General features: G+C 39.3%; 2 protein-coding genes across 7 annotated transcripts in view; one reads left to right on the forward strand and one right to left on the reverse strand.

Moving 5' to 3' along the window:
- LOC124291115 (LIM and SH3 domain protein F42H10.3-like) overlaps positions 1 to 22,826 on the forward strand; it is a 137,706-nt gene that overhangs the window by 109,909 nt on the left and 4,971 nt on the right. For 2 of the 6 annotated variants that reach the window (XM_046728039.1, XM_046728061.1), the window contains 11 exons: positions 5,794 to 5,952; positions 7,914 to 8,063; positions 11,983 to 12,051; positions 12,480 to 12,551; positions 13,203 to 13,271; positions 13,709 to 13,780; positions 15,165 to 15,224; positions 16,292 to 16,345; positions 16,630 to 16,695; positions 18,552 to 18,611; positions 21,072 to 21,100. In XM_046728039.1, coding sequence (XP_046583995.1) covers positions 5,794 to 5,952; positions 7,914 to 8,063; positions 11,983 to 12,051; positions 12,480 to 12,551; positions 13,203 to 13,271; positions 13,709 to 13,780; positions 15,165 to 15,224; positions 16,292 to 16,345; positions 16,630 to 16,695; positions 18,552 to 18,611; positions 21,072 to 21,100 — 860 coding nt within the window. Of the gene's footprint in view, positions 1 to 412; positions 440 to 5,793; positions 5,953 to 7,913; positions 8,064 to 11,982; positions 12,052 to 12,479; positions 12,552 to 13,202; positions 13,272 to 13,708; positions 13,781 to 15,164; positions 15,225 to 16,291; positions 16,346 to 16,629; positions 16,696 to 18,551; positions 18,612 to 21,071; positions 21,101 to 22,826 lie in introns of all 6 variants that reach the window. The other 4 variants (XM_046728023.1, XM_046728031.1, XM_046728051.1 and 1 more) reach the window with 4 other exon arrangements.
- The window catches only part of LOC124291095 (molybdenum cofactor sulfurase-like), a 92,710-nt gene continuing 92,516 nt past the window's right edge, over positions 22,633 to 22,826 (reverse strand). Inside the window, exon 18 of the transcript XR_006902148.1 lies at positions 22,633 to 22,642. The gene's annotated coding sequence lies outside the window, so the exon portion shown is untranslated. The remainder of the gene's footprint in view (positions 22,643 to 22,826) is intronic.

Consider the following 22,826-nt stretch of genomic DNA (forward strand, 5'->3'; position numbering starts at 1 on the left):
TTGGACAACTACTCACAGAAAGAAATATCACTGTTGGACCTTACGAGAATATTAGTAACTGTCATGTGATCATCCTAACTTAGGCAGTACTGGTATCATTTCATAAACATTCATTTCAAGACTTGAATGTCTTTCATATCTTCTCAGCTTAATACGATGCCATTAGCTTGGTGATAGGAAGCCTCGATGTTTATGGTATTTTCACTGTTATTATATATAGTTTTTGTTGGTATTATTTTTATTGTTCATATGATTTGTTTCAGACATTTTCAGTTATATTCATCATTTCTTTATATTTCCTTATTTCCCATTCTTCATGTTTGAACCGTTCAGTCATACTTGTAGTGCATGTCGATGAAAATCAAGGATGACTAATATGTATTGTGATTTTAAAATTACCCTTCATTTGTAGAAGAAGCTGAGGTATTTGATGATGAGAGTAAGTAACAAAAAGATTACTTTGTGCAAAGCTTATATCTTTCCTATCGCTGGAAAATTTGCTCCTGCAGTTTTCAGGGCCTTCTGTCAAGGGGTAGCAACTCTTAACATTTCTGAAACACATCCTCAGTAATCCAGTAAACGGTATCTCCATTCTGTTGTAAACCCAGGAACCATTCATTACCAAAGTTTTTTAAGGAAGAAAAGATCATTTCAATCTCTTATCAGTAACTTTACAAGTTCTTTCGTATTTTGAGTGGATGTTCCATATTGTGATATCCTGGCTTTGAATTCATCCCCAGGAATCATTGCTGTGTTTGTTTGTTGTTTAACTCTGCACTCGGCAATATGACCGCAAGTCTGGACCAGACATTCACGATTTAGTGATCAATATCACGAGCACAGATCTATGCAATTGGGATATGATGACATGTGTCAACCAAGTTAGCGAGCCTGACCACCTGATCCCATTAATCGCCTCTTAAGACGAACATAGGTTGCTGAAGACTAATTCTAACCGGATCTTCACGGGTCAGCAACCATTGCCGGTCATAAGAGGTGACCGAATGGATCAACTTGTGATTTGATCAACAGGATGTCATCATGCCATTACAACATGGTACCCGTGAAGGTCCGGGTTAGAATATTGATCTTCAGTAACCCATGCTTGTCGTAAGAGGCGACTAATGGGATCAGGTGGTCAGGCTCGCTGACTTGGTTCACACATGTCATCAGTTCCCAATTGCAAAGATCCATGCTCCTGCTGTTGATCACTGGATTGTCTGGTCCAGACTCGGTTATTTACAGACCACCACCATATAGCTGGAATATTGCTGAGTGCGGCGTAAATCTAAACTCACTCACTCACTCATTACAACGTGGCTTGTTGCTCACTACATCAATCACTGGATTGTCTGATCCTGGCTCAATTGGCCACCAACTGTAGTAATAACTATGGAATATGTGGTATTTAACCAAATCAAAAATAATTCGAGAACTACAGTGAGTCTATGGTGATGGATGGTTCATGGTAAATTACATGACAATGGAGATATGTTACACAAGGTATTCAGGATGCCTGTTACATGGTGTGTCGGAGTTATTCAACACAGAAGATAACATGTTCGATATTAACCGAATAAATGGTATAACACTTTATAACATGTTGAGTTGGATGTAAGCCATAATATGTTGGTATGGACATGTTTTTTAACACTCATCAACTGTAACATATTGTAACAAAACTTTTAATTGGTCTTAACATGGATAACATCAAACATCAACATTATTAATATCATTGCTTGGGCCAGCAACAATTCAGTCACTTCTGTAGAAAAACTGCTGTGATACTACCATACTCCCTCACTCACTCTAGAGAAGTAGTTCTTGCCAAAAAGAAAACTCGGTGCTTGCAAAGTATTCATGCAAGATCATTGTGGTTTTGTTTTTAACATTTAGAAGATAGGATTATATGACTGCTGTCTGTTAGGCCGCATAAAAATAATTTCTTGGTTCTCATTACCGCCCAACCTTTTTTTTTTTTTGGCTCTGGTTAATTTGCGTGTATAAAGCTGGCAAATTTCCGAAATTCGTCTCAGCTTGCGGCATTCAAAGTTTTCAACTAACATTGTATAGAAAATCAGAAAAATATATAATAAAAAATAAAAATAAAATATGCCCATTCTTATTTTTTGTTTTTAAAAAGTGATGAGAAACAAGAAATTTATTTTGTGTGGCCTTAACTGAAAGTGCAGAAAATGCCACTAGTAACATGTTATTCAAATTGACATCAGCCAACCACTTCAGGTACAGAACAGCTCTGTGTCTGTGAATGTTTGCAGACCATTGAAAATCGAAATCAGTTTTTAAAATGAGTATCCCATGTTTGTTGTAAAACTGTCCTTGAGTTCGGGAGAAAAGTTTCAAAAGTTCTTCCCATGGCTGCTTGCACACTTGTGACAATGATGGTACTTTTGTCGACAAAGGAGTTGCCAACAGGGAAGAAGATGGAGATGTAGATCAATGGCACATCTACCAAACTACTGATTTTATAATTACATGTATTTGTAGACTAATGAACTAAACAACATTCATACACTTTCAAAAAACCTGTCTACAAGGTACATAATGAATAAATTTAGGTTTTGAGAATAAATTGCGTAACAGCTTCTGAAGCATATCAATTCTCTTAACCGCAACTTGTTTCTTTAAAAAGGGTTCCATTCTATTATTCAGTAACTTGTGAAACGTGCCCTTGACCCTTAACTTAGGGGCTATTAAATCGCTTCTTACAACATGAATAGTTTACGTATTCGAGTCCCCACGCGGTTGAATATATCGACATCATTGTTGGATAACCCTGGTTACTTTATAAGAGAGGAATTGTTATGACACAATGTAGGTCCAAGACGTTACCACCTTGTCTATGGAAGAGCATGGTGCTTAAACTGATTATCATTATTAGCGTTAATCTGGGAATCGAACTAGCATCTTTGGATCATGTGTCGCCTAAGGGACGCAACTCTACACACATGTGTCCCCAGATATTTATGAGGTTATGACGATCAAAAGCACCTGCAAAGGTGTCCAGACATTTGTACTTTAAAACCACAAGGTACGAGGCACAGTTCTAAAGTTCTCAGCTAAACTTCGAGGAACGGTTTGGAGGGAGTATATACGTTTCACAATAATCCCACACACTCTTCTGCCAACATGTCGAGTGCTTGTATCCTATTGGTTTATGCTTCCTCCTGTCGGACTAGGGGCGGTGGGGTAGCCTAGTGGTTAAAGCGTTGGCTCGTCACGCCGAACACCCGGGTTCGAATCCCCACATGGATACAATGTGTGAAGCCCATTTCTGGTGCCCCCCGCTGTGATGTTGCTGGAATATTGCTAAAAGCGGCGTAAAACCAAAACTTAGGCAGTCAGTCAGACATTGAGGCAGGTGTATATTCATGATCTTCCCTTGTTTCACTCAGCAGTGCTGGAGTTTGTTGTGGCCTAACTAGCACATTATATTAACATTGGGGTGATCTTCACTGGTAATATTGGACACACACGTCTTGAATGTCACCGTCATTTTCACCTTGGTCAATGTTTAGTGAATGTATTTGACTTCATTTAATGAAATACTCATTCACTCACTCACTATTTCACGATGAGATAAACAATATAACCTGTCATCGCATGAGAGTAGTATGAAAGAGTCATGTTTCTTAACTTTTTTTGAGTAGTCTGTATGTTTTACCCTGATCAAATATTTCACTGTTTTGTAGTTGTGTTATAGATATGATCATGAATATCACTCACTCACTCATCGAATGACCTTAAGCCCATAGTAAATCATCATTATTCATGATTAAAAACAGTCTGTTGTAAATTTGACCAGGGGCGGTGGGGTAGCCTTGTTAAAGTGTTCGCTCGTCATGCTGAAGACTCGGGCTCCATTCCCCACATGGGTACAATGTGTGAAGCCCATTTCTGGTGTCCCCCGCTGTGATATTGCTGGAATATTGCTAAAAGCAGCGCACAGTCTCTGTGTGCTCTGTCACTCACATTTGACCAATGTTTGTTGTAAGAGGCAACATGGGATTGGATAATGGTGTAGATAAATGTCAATCACAGGATTGTCTGGTCCAGCCTTGATTATTTACAGACTGCTGCCATATAGCTGGAATATTGCTGAGTGTGGCATTAAACAAAACAAAACAACAAGACTAGTCTAGTGTTTTATACATTTTGTTTGTGTTGAGCTTTTGTAATGTTGCATGCTTTTGTTTGTCATTTGTTGTAATTGTAATATTTGTTTTAAAGAATGATTTGGTAATTCAAGATTCCTAGATTTATTTTAATTCTTCTCATATTGCCTGTGATTCAAGTTTAGTTTTGTATATAATTTGGATTTAATTTTTCGTTTTAGCTATATGCTGTGATAATTTCATATCATCACATGACTTCATAAACATATAACTCGGTTCATTGTTTTGTTGTAGAATGTAAACACATTTCCCTCACCATTGCTGTTGCTCGTTAATCAGAGCTAAATACAAGTCTGTTAGTCCAATCAAGGCAGACTGGTTGTCTTGTTCCTCTATCTAGTTATTTTTTCAAGTACTAGTACTAAACGAGCTGTTGACTAGTTTCATATGCCAGTTGTATTTACCCTTGATTTGTGTAATTTAATAGGACCAGAGCATCGACTCGACATGATCAATGGGAACAACTGTACTCATTAAGTAAACACTTTCACTCCAACATATCACATGATTACTTACTCGTGAAGGTCCGGGTTAGAATTGATCTTTAGTAACCCATGCTTGTCTAAGGTGACTTAGGGGTTCTGGTGGTCAGGCTTGCTGACTTGGTTGACACATGTCATCGGTTCTCAATTGCGCAGATCGATGCTCATGCTGTTGATCACTGGATTGTCTGGTCCAGACTCGATTGTTTACAGACTGCTGCCATATAGCTGGAATATTGCTGAGTGCGGCATAAAACTTAACTCACTCACACATGATTACTTATATTACTGATGCGATACACTAGTCTTATAACCTTTGCATCAAGAGTGATAAATATGCAAATGGGGCCACCTAAGTTCTATTTCTTAGATACATTACATTGACACAGTCTAGCCACACCTTAAGCAAATCACTAACTTTTGCTATAAGTTTCAAAATGGTTTCCCAATATGTGACTGAAAATGGCTATATATATTTGATAAATGGGGCATTTCACTCAAACATTGCATTTAGACGCAGTTTCTGAAGTTAGTTCGTTGAGTGACATTGATGCTTGAATATCAGTTATTATAAAGATAGTAGTTTATAATATTAAATTTCTACTTTTACCCTTGCATCTTCCTGTATCATAAATATCAAATATTAGCTATAAATATTTGTTCTGCTCACTGGAAGTTTGCTTACTATAATTTTTATTCGTAACATAAGATATCTGTGATACAGAAACACATTTAACTAATCCGTCTGACCCATTCCGGAAGAATTACAAGTCAGATGCCTTGTTGCAGTTTCGAGCAACATTTACTTAAAACCAGCTCAAACATGGCATAATTAGAGTTTGACCCACATGTTACAAGAAATTAACAATTATCTGTCCCTTGCAAGTGAATGATGTTAATCCTGTAGTGAAGAACTGACTGCATTTATTCATGGGGGTGGGGTAGCCTAGTGGTTAAAGTGTTCACTTGTCATGCTAAAGACCCAGGTTCGATTCCCCACATAGTAATAATATGTGAAGCTCATTTCTGGCTTGCCCTGTTGTGGTATAGCTGGGATATTGCTATGTTGGTTGCTCCTGGGTAATGTGGATGTGTACTTGTTTACTTGTTTACAGAGCAGAATCACCAGCCCAGGAGGCAGATTGGGTCTATTGCAGATTACGACCCAATACCCAACCAGATAATTGCGGGCCAACCCTCTGGGTACCAGTCGGTGCCAAGCCAGCAACCCCGTTCACCCGCCATGTTTGCACCAACACCGTACAGCCCCCCAGGTAAGCTACAGCATGGCGAGCTAACTGGTATCTCTAGCCAGGTGATGAATGATTTCGGACTTGACTGACTTCGAGGGCAAGTCCATGGTGAGCTACCTCATAGCTTTATTGTTTAAGATGAATGATTTCTGACATGTCTGATTCAAGGGCAAGTCAGTGGTGAGCTACCTGGTCACTTCATTTGGTCTTGTCAGTAATAAAAGATTTCAGACCTGTCTGACTTCGTCTGCAAATCAGCAGCATCAACCCTGAAATGGTTGGTCACTGGATTTATTGTTGTAATCAATATATTGTGTGGATGTTACAACTTGGATGTATTCCTGGTGGAGAGGTGTGGTGACCTGTCTACAAAAAGTACATCCTGAAATTTGAAATGCATGGTTGTGCGAGTGAAATGTTTACTGTCCGGTGGAATGAAGAGATTCTGCCCACGTTCATGACTAATTTTCAGGTTGAAGACAGGGGATACGACTGATGTATCATATCGGTTCTTGTTGCCACAGAATCAGTTTATGTATAGAAAATGGCAGTGTATGAGAAGAGTACAAATAGCCAGGTGCTTAAAATGTTGGCTTGTCAAGCCAAAGTATTTGGCTCGATGCAATGTGTGAGAGCTGTGTCTGATGCCCCCCTGATATGCTCTCTCTTTCTCTTCTGGGAAAGGATGAACAATTTGAAAAACTCTTTCTGTAGACTACATGGAGTTCACTGTATCTTACTGGCTCAACTGGTCCAAGACAAGCATGGTCATTGAAATGGCCAGCATCTGTTCTGTCCATCTTGTAACTTGCACATCTAGAAAACACTGAATCAGTTAAACAAATCCTGGCATGATCATGCCAAGTTAGTGTCTCACAGGCCTCTAGTTATTCTGTGTTCCAGTGTTATCATGTCCATTTAATGATGTACTGTCAGGGAAAAGCAATTTTAAGAGACAATTTGCATCTGTGATGAGCATTAGCAGCTTGCATCAGTATTCTTGGAAACAAAGCACAGATGGTTGATAGGACATCAAGTGAATTATTTGAAGAATTGATAGACCTAAACTTCCTGGTTTGCATGGTTAACATTGTCCTCTGGAGCTGAAGAACGGTATCATCAGATGACCATGTCTCCTGTAGCAGTCCAGTCTTGCATTTGACAGAGGTAATATCCAGGAACAGGCTGTAGCTGTGAAATCGCTGACTATGGTATACTGGGCTGGTTTGCTTAGGTCACCATGATATGCTAGAAGCTGTAATATTGCTGACTATGGTATACTGGGCTGGTTAGCTTAGGTCACCATCATATACTGGTAGCTGTAATATTGCTGACTATGGTATACTGGGCTGGTTCATAAGGTCACCAACATATACTGGTAGCTGTAATATTGCTGATTATGGTATACTGGGCTGGTTCATAAGGTCACCAACATATACCGGTAGCTGTAATATTGCTGACTATGGTATACTGGGCTGGTTCATAAGGTCACTAACATATACTGGTAGCTGTAATATTGTCATTATCCAGACACGTTAATATGTCTCAAATTACATTGCTGTAGTGCTGCCCTAGACATCTTGTAGCATCAGGTGAAATCTTTGTCTGTGGTGAAGCATGATTCATGTCAAGATTGGTTTTATTGGTTCAGATAATCACTTGTGCAAGATGGGAGTTAGCATCAATTGGGGGTGAAAAATAAGCATGATTATAAGAATTTAAAAGGAATCCAAAGTTAATTAATCTGGATCTTCAAATAGTTATCCTGTAACTGTTGAGCCAGGTTTGTGTGTACATTGACAGTGGAATGTTCCTGAAGACATTCCAGCCGGTGTAGAGATACGAGTGCCTGTCAGAAGGGTGGTCCTCGCCTCCATCCAACCCAAGCTTACCTCTAACAGGTTCTCCCCAGCTCCCGCTAACAGGTTAATACTTTCCAGCACCATGTAACTCTGCTTACTCACAGTGCGTTGCATTTACAGGACAGTTTAGTTCCGTGCAACGGCAGATTGGGTCAGTAAACTTTAACCCAATGCCAAACAGCAACCCTGCTTCAAGCAGCCAGTTCTCGTCCCAGCCGCAGGTGCGGCCAGGCCAAGGTTCCATGTATACACCCTTTAGGCCTGTGCAAGGTAGGTGTTGGTACTCAAGTGTGGAGATGCTGTGCTTGCACCCTCACACCTAGTCATCACTTAGAGATCTCATCCGCCATGTAGTGGGTGGGTTGTTTCAGTTTCAGCCTTCAGCGGTTGGTCAGTTGTTCCCTTTCACCTCCTCCTTATTTTTTTACTGGACCTTAAATCTAATGACCTCCTTCCCCGTCTGATCCAGATTTCGATGGTTTTCTCATACACCTCACAGATACTTCCAGATGATTGTCATCAGTTATTTTTCAAATTTAAGAAACATAAGTTAGATTTAATCTAACATTTTCACATCTTGTGAGCCTTTACAATAACAATATTTTAAGTAACAGATGACCTTTGCTTTATCATAAGTCAAGGAAACAGCAACTTGTACATAGACATATTGCTGTCTTCACCAGGTAAATGTTCCTGTCCTGGTGTTGCAATCCCACTGCACTCCAATGAATATGTTATATTTTAGAATGATCTGAAAACGTCACACCAGACTTGCTCCCATCTGTCAAAAGACACTTGCCTCCAATAAACATCTGTCCAATTCACACCTGCCACCTTTCAATACACAGCTGCTTATGATGTCACCTGTCAATACAGACCTACCTGTGTCACCTGTCAACAAACACCTGCACATCACTTCACCTGTCAATACACATCAGCTCCTCTTACCTGGTAATTGCCACCTTCCCTCCTACCAACCAATACACATGTGACCCATCCACTTGTCAATACACACCTACACCTCTCACCTGGTAATACCCACCTTCCCTCCTACCAACAAATACCCATGTGACCCATCCACTTGTCAATACACACCTGCACCTCTCACCTGGTAATACAGACCTACCCATCTCTCCCGCCCATCACTTCACCTGTCAATACACATCATCCCCTCTTACCTGGTAATAACCACCTTCCCTACTACCAACCAATACACATGTGACCCATCCACCTGTCAATACACACCTGCACCTCCCACCTAGTAATAACCAGTTTCCATCATACCAACCAATACACACTTGACCCATATACCTGTCAATACTCACCTGTACCACCACCAATCAGTCCACGCCATCAGGGGCTCACTACAGTATCATTCCTCCATCTAGTTCTGACAGTCACAGGAATGCCTGTTCCCACCCAGTTTGTTATGTGGTGGTTACTGTTTGTTTGGGAGATGTTACATTAACATGTTTGCTTGAAACAGTTTTTCATCTCATTCCACAAGAAGTCCATCACCAAAACTGTATTTACCCATTGTAAAAATCAAATGATACACAGTTAGACTTGTTGTAATAGAGAAGAATTTATTTATCCAACCTTGCACTTGTATCAAAGAAATGTTACATGAATTGACTATAATCTATGAAGCTCCTGCTCCAGTTCCTGGATATAGAAACCTAGAGGGCTTTAATGTAACATGTTTATAAGTCAATGTTAAGGAAACATTTTATATTATTTTGCTCTTGGTACCTGTAAATTGTTATGGTATTACATTTTTAAGCTGAAAATGTTTCAGTTCATTTAGTTTAGTGGTTGAAAACTCTTCTGTATTTTTGGTGAAGAAATTTTCATTTGGTGATTTAAAAGCATTTCAGGATGAAAAGCGTGATTTTGTTTTCTCTGTGTTTTATGTGCCAAAATTACAGTACATTTAGATGGGGACACAAGTGGTCCAGTGCATAGAAGTGTGCCCTATTTCTCTGAGTGACGGGTAAAAACCCCTGTGGATAAAAAAAAATCGTGGGTCAAAAGATCACCCGGACATAGTCTCCCTAAGATGAAAACCCCACAAGGATGATGGCTCTCCATTTCTTTTACAACATGTAGACCGATATCTCCATCAAAGAAAACAAATATGCTTCAAAGACTAAATCCCTTTGAAGTGTTAAGAGCAATTTGACAGTATAATTTGTGTTTCATATCCTTGTGAGCAGTTCTTACAACATTTCAACTGATTAATGGTTATTGTTAAGTTAACTGACATTATTTGTCAATGAGGCATATAGGATTTTTGACAGTGAACAATACAGTACAACCTTGAAGCTGATCAAGAGTAATCAGGGTGGGGTTAAGTTGTCAAAGAGATCCAGAAAGCCGAGAGAACTCATGAAATCATGAAAAACCTGTGCATGGACCTCTCATTCGAGGAATTTCAGAATGGCATGAGGCAGAACGTTTGTGCCCATTATGTTGGCACAACATTTATGTTTATGATTGAATGTGCATGAAACATTGTTTTTTCAGTGATTGTTCTTGAGGATAAACCAAATGTGTGATTTCAACATATCATTATGCTATGGTTCTCCAACAAAAATGGGCCTTTATCATGTGGACATTATGTCTCATGGGCTTCACCTAGGGCTGGCTAAAAAAGATTGATAATCAGAATTATTGTCAGGAGGAAAATTTACATTCTTTACCTATGGACAGCTAAATTATGTTCAGGATACTGTTTTTTTCTCATCCTGAGAGGGGCTGTGGGGTAGCCTAATGGTTAAAGCGTTGGCTCGTCACGCCGAAGACCCGGGTTCGAATCCCCACATGGGTACAATGAGTGAAGCCCATTTCTGGTGTCCCCTGCCGTGATGTTGCTGGAATATTGCTAAAAGCGGCGTAAAACCAAACTCAGTCAGTCTTATCCTGAGATGAGAAATTTGTCACAACTCACCAGTGATTTTGTGGGGTGGGGGGAAAGATATTTTTTATATTTTTGAGCAAAGTTAATTCAATATTTATTGATAATTCACTGATACAATATCTATGATCTATCGGTTGCCAGCCCTGTGTTTACCTGTGGGGGATGGGGGTGGGGGGTCCCACAGGGGCTGTATTGTCTGTTTTTTTCCGTATGAGGACAAGGTCTTCTGATCAGGGGCTGTTTTGTCTGAACCTTTTCCGTATGAGGTCATCTGATCAGGGCGTGAATCCTAATTTCACTGTCAAAATGTTCCCATACATGTGGGTTTCAGTTACTGGTAAACGTTCAGTTCCACATCACACAAGGTTTCCTACAACGTTAAGCTACATTGCTGAATTCACTCACCGGGACAGTAGGGTAGCATAATGGTTAATGCACTCACTTATCATTACTGACCCGTGAAGATCCGGGGTAGAATAGGTCTTCAGCAACCCATGCTTGCCACAAAAGGCGACTATGCTTGTCGTAAGAGGCAACTAACAGGATCGGGTGGTCCGGCTCGCTGACTTGGTTGACACATGTCATCGGTTCCCAAATGCGCAGATCGATGCTCATGCTGTTGATCACTGGATTGTCTGGTCCAGACTCAATTATTTACAGACCGCAACCATATAGCTGGAATATTGCTGAGTGTGACATAAAACTAAAGTCACTCACTCACTCACTTATTACTAAGACGTGGGTTTGATTCCCAACATGGGAACAATATGTGAAGGACAATTCTGGGGGCCACTGCTGTGATATCGCTGGAATATTGCTAAAAGTGGAATAAAACCATACTCACTAACTCTTCGCCAAGTAGTTAAAGGATTCACTAGTAATAATAAAGGGCTAGGTTTCATTCTCCACATGGGCACAATGTGTGAAGGCCATATCTTGTGTCCCCCCTCCAATCTTGATTTTGTTGGAGTATTGCTAAAAGTGTCTAAAAACCGCTCACTCGCTCACTCATTGTTGTGAGCTGCTCACTAAGTAATGACTAAACCAACTGAAGCCTTTTCAGCTTTGTTGAATTTTTACAAGATGGCAACTTTATTGTTTCCTTATGAATTTGTTTCCTGACATGCTGTCATCAGTTTACTCCTCGTCACATGGTGGTGAGGCGGGGTCGTATGATCCCCCATCTCATTCTGTCCGATTATTTTTATAGTTATGTCACATAACTGCATGAGTTGCATGTGTTTCTTACTCTTAACATCATGTGGGTAGTTGTGGAAGACAAACCTGATGTCAAGGAGGAACAGCCTGTCCCCCAACCTTATAGTGATCAAACTCAGGGTAGGTCCAGTTCCTAGTGTTTTGCTTTGCGTTGAAGTAAGTGCAAGTGGCCACAGTTAACACATTTATTGTTACACATATTAAAGGTTGTATTATATTCATAATTAATCTTTGTTGTATAATTAGTGGTAATTTTACAAATTGAAGGACCATAGAGTTTTAGAATTTGTAAAAGAAGAAACAGTAACAATGTTCTCTATTTTTTCAAACTTTAAAATAAACATTAACATTATTGACAAGAGTATAATATTTAATTGAATTTCTTCATCACAATTCATACAATCATTAACATATCAAGATTAATACTTGGTAGATACAGATCGTGATATGAGTAATATGCTAAAAAGTTATGTAAGTTGAAACCAAAAGCCATGTGCTGACTATGAAGGAAGACTGTGAACATTCAGGCCATGTTTGTCTTGCTGTAGAAGGACCCCCTGAGGTTGTTGGAGAAGGGTTTAGGACAAGCTATCCTACAGGTATTCCAAGTTCTCCGACGGGTAGGCAAACTGCATAAATCCCATATCTAAGACTAGCATACAGCGAGAATGATCCCATATTAAAGACATGCACAGTGAAAAAAGTTATGATCCCATATAAAGGCTAGCACTCTCTGCAAGGTGTCATGATCCCATATTAAAGTCTTGTACACACTATATGTGAAGGACAATTCTGGGGGCCACTGCTGGAATATTGCTAAAAGTGGAATAAAACCATACTCACTAACTCTTCGCCAAGTAGTTAAAGCATTCACTAGTAATAATGAAGGGCTAGGTTTCATTCTCCACATGGGTACAATGTGTGAAGGCCATATCTTGTGTCCCCCCTCCAATCTTGATTTTGTTGGAGTATTGCTAAAAGTGTCTAAAAACCGCTCACTCGCTCACTCATTGTTGTGAGCTGCTCACTACGTAATGACTAAACCAACTGAAGCCTTTTCAGCTTTGTTGAATTTTTACAAGATGGCAACTTTATTGTTTCCTTATGAATTTGTTTCCTGACATTAAGCTGTCATCAGTTTACTCCTCGTCACATGGTGGTGAGGCGGGGTCGTATGATCCCCCATCTCATTCTGTCCGATTATTTTCATAATTATGTCACATAACTGCATGAGTTGCATGTGTTTCTTACTCTTAACATCATGTGGGTAGTTGTGGAAGACAAACCTGATGTCAAGGAGGAACAGCCTGTCCCCCAACCTTATAGTGATCAAACTCAGGGTAGGTCCAGTTCCTAGTGTTTTGCTTTGCGTTGAAGTAAGTGCAAGTGGCCACAGTTAACACATTTATTGTTACACATATTAAAGGTTGTATTATATTCATAATTAATCTTTGTTGTATAATTAGTGGTAATTTTACAAACTGAAGGACCATAGAGTTTTAGAATTTGTAAAAGAAGAAACAGTAACAATGTTCTCAATGTCAAAGTATTTTTTCAAACTTTAAAATAAACATTGACATTATTGACAAGAGAGAATAATATTTAATTGAATTTCTTCATCACAATTCATACAATCATTAACATATCAAGATTAATACTTAGATACAGATCATGATATGAGTAGTATGCTAAAACGTTATGTAAGTTGAAACCAAAAGCCATGTGCTGACTATGAAGGAAGACTGTGAACATTCAGGCCATGTTTGTCTTGCTGTAGAAGGACCCCCTGAGGTTGTTGGAGAAGGGTTTAGGACAACCTATCCTACAGGTATTCCAAGTTCTCCGACGGGTAGGCAAACTGCATAAATCCCATATCTAAGGCTGGCATACAGCGAGAATGATCCCATATTAAAGACATGCACAGTGAATAAAGTTATGATCCCATATAAAGGCTAGCACACTCTGCAAGGTGTCATGATCCCATATTAAAGTCTTGCACACACTGCACTAAATGATGACTTGAAAGACCTCCCTTTACAGATATGTTCTTATGAAACCTTCCCTATCCAGGGCCAGACCCGTTACCCCATTCCCCGATCCCCCATTTTTCCATTTCTACTACCGCCTGTAAGTATTTTTTCAAATCCTGTTTTCTCTCCCTCTTTCCCCCCAAAAAATCATTTTTCTCGAAGACACATATTATGTATATACATATGCATGTTTTTATAATTTATGGTCCCTTCCTGTCTCCCAAAAGTATGAATCTCTCTGCTTGTTACTGAAATCTACTCTTCTGTTGGCATCCGAAGCCTACAGAGCTCTTTTCAGCTCTACTCACAGTTATGCCTTTGTTTTGCAAAGAATTTGCAGTACTGTTTTTCTTGAAAACATGATAATGTTATTACAAAAAATATCAACCTTATCGGTAATTTGCTAAGTGAAAAGGGTGTAAAAGAAATAATTAAAAAACAATTCACTAAAATTGGTACATGTGTAACTGATTAGACAATTATTTCTGTGTTATGATGGATGTGGATTATTTGGTCACAATGGCAGCACAGTATGGACATTACCTAGGTGGGAGACCACATGATAAGACCATACAGGCTGTTCTATTGCCCTGGGCCTGTGGCACAAAACTATCTACGTAATCGTAAGCCCTTGTTGAAGATAGGCAGCTATGATCAACGTAGTGCTAAAATCTCTTTGTATGCAACCGGGCCCTTAGTCTACCTGGTTGATTCAGTGACCCAATGGCTGGCTTGGCTATTCCCACAAGCATCAACAGGCCATTTCTTATTGGTTGGTTTTGAAACATTTTAGCCGAAAGGTCCAGTTGAAATGTTTAAAAATTAAGTTCAACTTCCTGATAAGCAGTTCTTCTTGTGAATGATCATCACGCCGAAGACCGGGTTCGATTCCCCACATGGGTCCAATGTGTGAAGCCCATTTCTGGTGTTCCTCGTCATGATATTGCTGGAATAGTGCTAAAAGCAGCGTAAAACTAAACTCACTCACTCACTCTTGTGAATGTAACACAAACAAGTTTTAACATGATCCAAGATACTGAAAGAAAATTATGTTGGTTTATTTTGTTGATATTTTTGCATATTCGTAACGGTAATAAAATCTTTGGATTGTTATACTTCAATAAGGGTGATGCCCTAACTATATATGAAGATATTGATGTAGAAGGAATGCATGCTGTTTATTTTCCCACTATGGTTGACAAGGTTCTCCGGAGGACACACGATTCAGCAGCCAGTCTATTTCCCACACGCCACAATCATACGGTATGTTAGTACATCTCAGTAGCAGCTCTACCTTTCAACTTTCGTTACTTATCTCCGTTTTCATGTGGTTAAATGCACAGTTCATCTTTGGAAATGGCAATGAAATAGAGGCATTGGGTTTTTGTATAACATTCTCTTTTTATGTTTATTTTATTCTCTCATTATTCTGTTTATTAATTTTGTTCAGAGAGTTACAAGTTGTCTTTTTGCAACCAATGCACCATTTTTTAGGTAAATCTTAAAAGAAGATGCAAGTCATGATAGCTAGAAGAAAAGAAAAGTTCATTAATCAGATTACATTGTCCGTATTACATCATGTACAAACCTTTTTGATATGTTAAGAGAAACCTAGAACCATTGTACTTGTGGTAATTGCAGTAGTATTTCTTGTGTTAAAGAGGTGTTAGGTTGGCGAGGTCCAGTAATTTACTGATTGTTCTGTGTGTAGAATGGAGGGAGGGGGGAGTAGACAAGTGGTTTAAGTGCCTGCTCGTCAAGCCGAAGATCCGGGTTCGAGTCCTCACATGGGTACAATGTGTGAATCCCATTACTTGTTTTCTCTCTCTCTCCCCTCCCATCGTGATACTGCTGGAATATTGCTAAAAATGGCATAAAACTAAACTCGCTCACTCAGTCCTTTATCCTGTTGCTACAAGAGTTGATTATTATAGAGCACTGGGTGTTTCAGTTTGTGACATGGTTGATTGTGTGAGTGTGGCGTAAAACACCATTCACTTGGAAGGAAAACCAAGTTCTATGGATAGTTAACTTCTTTATTGTAATGAGAGTGACATTTTGGTGTAGGTACTAACACTGTTATCAAGATATCACTTGCTTGATAACGGTGAAACATCGCACTCATTGCAGTAAAGAAGTTGACTATCCAGAGAACTTGGTTTTCCTTCATCTTTACAACTTCAAAAATGCCTCTCAAAGAAACATTCACTCTGTTGGCTTTTGTCTGAGCCTAGCTCCTCTTTAGCTGGAAATCTACTGTAGTTGTTATACATGGCCAAGTTAGGGATTGCATGTGCTCTGTTTTCTTCCTACTGGGTGTGGTACAACAGAGGAAGACGTCAGTGGTGGGACATTCCATACATCATACTCGGTAGCTACGCCAGGTACGTCCCAGGCATCACCAGCTTCCATAAATAACAGTGTAACACATGCTTAAGAGATATAAACTGTATCCACTGCAGTGTGTAATACCAGCATATTCCACTTGTATCACTGTGTTAAGTTTCTTTTCAACAAGGTTCAGTTCAACCTCACATTGGGCGCTTATTTGAAAAGTACACATTATCTTCCAAATTGTGTTTCATCTGTTTGTTTTGACAGTTTGTATGTAGTTGTTTATATTCGTTAGAGTACAGGAGATTATCTATGCTATAACTGTTATATTCAGATCTTGTTGAAGACGACAATGTCAGTAGAGGCTTCAGTCCATCTGTGGATGTGTCACAACCTCCTGGTAGGTACAATAGGGTTAATGTAGGGTCCAAATCTGTGGCTAGCTAGCAGTATAGGGTTAATGTAGGGTGCAAATCTGTGGCTAGCTAGCAATATAGGGTTAATGTAGGGTCCAGAATATAGGGTTAATGTGGCTAGCTAGCAGTATAGGGTTAATGTAGGGTCCAAATCTGTGGCTAGCTAGCAGTATAGGGTTAATGTAGGGTCCAAATCTGTGGCTAGCTAGCAGTATAGGGTTAATGTAGGGTCCAAATCTGTGGCTAGCTAGCAGTATAGGGTTAATGTAGGGTGCAAATCTGTGGCTAGCTAGCAGTATAGGGTTAATGTAGGGTCAGAATCAGTGGATGGCTAGCAGTATAGGGTTAATGTAGGGTCCAAATCTGTGGCTAGCAAGCAGTATAGGGTTAATGTAGGGTGCAAATCTGTGGCTAGCTAGCAGTATAGGGTTAATGTAGGGTCCAAATCTGTGGCTAGCTAGCAGTATAGGGTTAATGTAGCGTCAGAATCAGTGGATGGCTAGCAGTATAGGGTTAATGTAGGGTCCAAATCTGTGGCTAGCTAGCAGTATAGGGTTAATGTAGGGTCAGAATCAGTGGATGGCTAGCAGTATAGGGTTAATGTAGGGTGCAAATCTGTGGCTAGCTAGCAGTATAGGGTTAATGTAGAATCAGAATCAGTTGCTAGCTAGCAGTATAGGGTTAATGTAGAGTCTAAATCTGTGGCTAGCTAGCAGTATAGGGCTAATGTAGGGTCAGAATCAGTGGCTAGCTAGCAGTATAATCTTTATGCAATCTGTAGCTAGTAAGCAGTAAAGGGTTAATGTAGAGTCAGAATCGGTGGCTAGCTAGCAGTAAAGGGTTAACATGGACTGAGAAACTCTTGCTAGAGTCCAGTGTAGGGTTAATGTAGACATATTTGTCAGAATTGACTGAAGTGAAGATCTTCTGATTGTGATGAATGTCTTGGCTGTTTATGTCATCGTACTTCAGTTGCAATGTTTAACCTAGCAACCACTGGTGTACCTAGCAAGACTGTCATCTAACAGCTGCTGTGACTTAGTTGTAGTATTGCTGACGGTGGCATAACATTCACTAATAGGAGGCATTTAAGCCATTGCTTCCTGCAACTGAAAGTATACTAAGTGTATCACACTTTCCAAGCTTATTCATTTAATGTTTTGATATAGTTTTCCTCGTATAAGTTATTAATAAACTATGTCTAGAACTAAGTACCTGGTTATAACTATCTTATATCTGTAGCTTTTTTGTAGTTTCAAGTAATCTTTAAGTAGTAACTAAGTGTAGCACATATGTAGTTTGTAACCTAAGTAGGACAACATATACTAATCAAAATAAGTTATGAGAACCTGTTTCTTTCTTATTACTATAGTCTGTCATGCTATAAGGTATTAACTATGATAATGAGAAAGAATTTGGTATTCTTTCATTTCTTTTGTGTAGTATATATATTTATAATAAACTGCTTCTTCACACAACTAAAAACTAAGATATATCCGATGAGGCTTTAATGAAAAGAAACACTTGATGTTTTATTTTTAATTTACATGTAAATGTTTAAACTTAAGTTTTGGCAAAGGACTTCACAATGGTTGAATCGGAATTCAGAGACAGTAGCAATGTTGTTCATAATTTTTAAGATCGTATGTGGAAAAGGATAAAAAAGCATGAATTAGTGTTTAGATATGAAGAAATCCACCAAATTACATCGTAGGTGATATAAATACCTTATAATGCTGTGTAAACACAACGAAATGTTACAAGACAGACAGTATTGCACAACTGTGTATCCCTGCTGTGCCTGAATCACTGCATGCTATGATGTTGATGTTTGGTGTAGTGGAGGAACCTAGTGCTGTTGGCGCCGGCTTTAGAACAACGTACCAGGTGGATAAGGAAGGTAAGATGTCTTCACCACACCTTGTCTGCTTCTGTCTGTGCACAAATGGTGTGAGCTTCGGGTAAATTATTGTGGAGCTTCTGCACTTAGTTTGGTACTCGGTAAAGAGAATCTGTAAAAACCAACACTTTTATTTTGGGTAAATACTGTAGTAGGAATAAAGGAGCCCTTCTATGTGAAGGTAAGTGCAAATGGGTACCTTGTGAGGATGAGGCTGTGTGATAACTCGCTGTGCCTAACAGGCAGTTGAATACTCCCAGGGAGTTGAGTTGGTTAAAAGAATGCCAGAAAAAAAGACATCCATTGATCAAGGGAACACTCCAGTGCCTTGAGCATGTCCTAGTTATGTGGATATGTGCGCCATATAAATTTCCTATAATAATAGGTGGTAAGTCTGAACAAACCAGTATGGAAAGGGTGGACTGCCAGTGATTGTATGGGTGCTTCAGGCTATGCAGTGCTTTCACAGTTTTAAACAATGGAAGCAATTAAGGCAGACAATTCTTTAATGAAACTTGCCATTACTGAATAAGAATGTAGTATGTACTGTCAAACAAACCCCGTTTCACAGGTAGGTGTTCAGTATGCATGGCAACTCAAACTGGAAGGGACTTTATGACTGCTTCCAGCAATAACGTGTTTACACTTGTTAAACAATGCTGTGAAGTATAGTTCATTCAAAGGGACTACCTATTTTAGTTTGTATTTTGGATAACTATAGTTTGCCATACACATTTCCTCTAAAATGTACAGCAAGTTGCCGTGACAAGAATGACAACTGTTTGTTATGTCTGTCCGTTCATTATGAATGTACTTTACTTTATATGGAGACATAAACAGGTAGGGAGACAGGTTTGTACATTCCTCAGGAGAAGATGTGTGGCTGGGGAGACATCAGAATAACACTGGAATTTGACTTAAAAGGACATTGTTGAGATTCCAGATGCGTATGACTCCTGGGCTTAGATTTTCGAAGCCCTCTTAGAGCTAAGATGGTCGTAAGTGCCATACATTAACATTAACTTACGACTATCTTAGCGTAAAGAGAGCTTCGAAAATCTAGGCCCTGATGTATATGACGTACCTCTACAACAGGTGAGGCAGCTACCCCGCGGTGCTGGTGGTGTTCGTGTTGTGTGTTGCTTTGTACGTCACCTTCCCCTCTGTGTTCAATGCACTGTTGTATCCTGCTGGTTGCTTACAAACGCTAATAATTGAGCAGGTGTTCCTCAAGTGATACACTCACAATGACAGGTAACTTATGGAAGTCATGGCGTGGCGTGGTGTGGCGTGGACAAGGAACGTTTCTGTATAAGGCCAAGGGAAGCCTAGATACAGATGGTTCTGATTCTGAAGTGTGGTATTCTGGTTTCAGGGTAGATCAGCTAGTTTATTATACCACAACCTGAATGGTATGGAGTCTTCAGTGTAAGTAGAGGTGGGTCTACTACATCTAATGTGCAGCTTCCGGTGTACATAGTTATCTGCAGCGGGACTGTCAAGTTTTAATTTCTGCGGCAGTAGTTCCGATTGTCAGTTGAAGCTCGTGCGCTTCAATCATACACAGGTCAACGACATCTCCGAAATATCGGACATCACAGATTCATTCAGTATGCTCTTTTTAAAATTGTTATTTTGATTAACATCATTTTTGCATGAGTGAGTGAGTAGAATTAGATGAATCATTGACATTTGAGAGTCAGCGTTCTACTAACTTGGGAATGATGTTATGTGTGTGTAGAGAGCAGGTAAGTGCTGCAGTGATGATACTTGAACTGCAGGGACTCCGATCTATGTTTTTTTCAGCTTCACTACAGGTGATGTTGAAAGTGTGTCTCCCAGTACATATGTATCCAATTTGTTGAATGTTGAAATTGTAGCAAATGTGTTATGAACAGCCTGATTCAAAAGACAGAATGGTAATTTTATTGGGCATTTTGTTATAAAACATGCAAATTGTCGTTATATCGATGAAGGTTGATTTTGCTTTTATCTGCTCGTTGTACATTTGTCAACAAGCCCAGAGGTGTAGTGGAGTGATTAAAGTGTTTGTGTGTTGTGTCAAAGGCTGGGTTTCAATCCCACATGGACACAAGGAATGAGTCTGCTTCTGTTAAATCTTGCTGAAATATTGCTGGAATATTGCTAGAAGTGACTTAAACCCAGCTCACTCACACACTCTGTGATATCCAGGCAAATCGGGGCGGTGGGGTAGCCTAATGGTTAAAGCGTTGGTTTGTCACGCCGAAGACCCGGGTTCGAATCCCCACATGGGCACAATGTGTGAAGCCCATTTCTGGTGTCCCCCGCCGTGATGTTGCTGGAATATTGCTAAAAGCGGCGTAAAACCAAACTCAGTCAGTCAGTCAGTCCAGGCAAATCATGTTTCAAAGTGAGTCACAAAATCTGCTTACTTCAAGATTTGTACAATTTTGCTAAGTTCCTTTTTGTTTGTTTCAGCTCCCCAACCTCCAAAGCAGAACAAAGGGGTAAGTTTATAACAGAGCTCATGATTGTAGAAGGGCAACACAACAAAGCCAAACAAAACTTGTGTCCCCAGTTTCTTGTTTGCATATCTGTATGTAAATCCTCTGTTACTGTTACACATTTATCTTATGGTATGTACAACAGATATCAAGGTCATTACATCCCTACAGCACTCGTGAAGGTCCGGGTTAGAATATTGATCTTCAGTAACCCATGCTTGTCGTACGAGGTGACTAACGGGATCGTACAATCCTCATGAAACTTCAACCTCCATTACCTTCATTGCAGTAAATACTGTCAACAGAAGTCCTCATCTGTCCTAAACAGAACTACTTGTTCCGACAGAAGCAGACCACAGCATAATGAATTTGTTTTCTGATTTATGTTTGTCTATCAATGTATCATGGCCACCGACTCGTGAAGATCCGGGTTAGAATTGGTCTTCAGTAACCCATACTTGTCATAATCAGCAACTAACGGGATCGGGTGGTCAGGCTCACTGACTTGGTTGACACATGTCATCGTATCCCAATTGTGTAGATCGATGCTCATGCTGTTTAACACTGGATTGTCTGGTCCAGACTCAATTATTTACAAACTGCCGCCATATAGCTGGAATATTGCTGAATGCGGCATAAAACTAAACTCACTCACTCACATTCCTACTGCTTACCATCATCTAATCAAGGCCAATCAAGAATAACCCTTCAAGAATCAGTAATGTCAACACACTATACATCAATTTATAAACTCAAATATCCTTCATTTATATATTCTCTAATGCATAATGTTGAACATCACTTGCATGATAACGGTGTTTGCATTGAGACCGAAACATCATATCTATTGCAATAAGGAATTTGTCTGTCCATAACAATTGTTTTATTGGTCAAGGACAGTTTGGTCAGTGTCCATGTACAAATTTGTACAACCAATAAACATTTATTCCCAGTGTCGTCGTAACACGCTGATCTTTGTAATTTACAGTGAAATGGTGTAACATCATGTGTATTTCAACAAATGTTATAGTCTGTTTGCAGTGAAAACGTACCGATGAATTTCACTTTAAACAAGAAAGTAAATCAAATAAAGTGAAATTAAGATTGCGAATCTTCATAATTTTACCTTGCCAATTGAACATTTGAATCTCAGAACTTTATTCAACTTAGGATAAAAGTTGTTTAACAAACGATCCTAGATTCAAATCACTATTATTGGTTTGTATTACAAGGGGTAAGTGCAGTAGTTGGAACACTGAAACAAATGCATGTGTGGTACGTGATGAGCGTTAACTTAGACCAACCCTACTTGTTCTCGGTGTTTCATTTAATGTGCACACACCCTTGTAATACAAACCAATAATAGCGATTTGAAACTAAGATCGTTTGTTAAACAACCTTTATCCTAAGATGAATAAAATTCTGATATTTAAATGCTCAATTGGCAAGGTAAAATTATGAGGATTCGCAATCTTAATTTCACTTTATAAGATTTACTTTCTTGTTTAAAGTGAGATTCATCGGTACGTTTTCACTGCAAACAGACTATAATCAAGGCCAATCAAGAATAACCCTTCAAGAATCAGTAATGTCAACACACTATACATCAATTTATGAACTCAAATATCCTTCATGTATATATTCTCTAATGCATAATGTTGTACATCACGTGCATGATAACAGTGTTTGTATTTAGACCGAAACATCACATCTATTGCAATAAGGAATT

This window comes from Haliotis rubra, unplaced genomic scaffold, assembly GCF_003918875.1.
Source record: "Haliotis rubra isolate DU_JTF1 unplaced genomic scaffold, ASM391887v1 Scf113, whole genome shotgun sequence".
In the NCBI taxonomy this organism is placed as follows: domain Eukaryota; kingdom Metazoa; phylum Mollusca; class Gastropoda; order Lepetellida; family Haliotidae; genus Haliotis; species Haliotis rubra.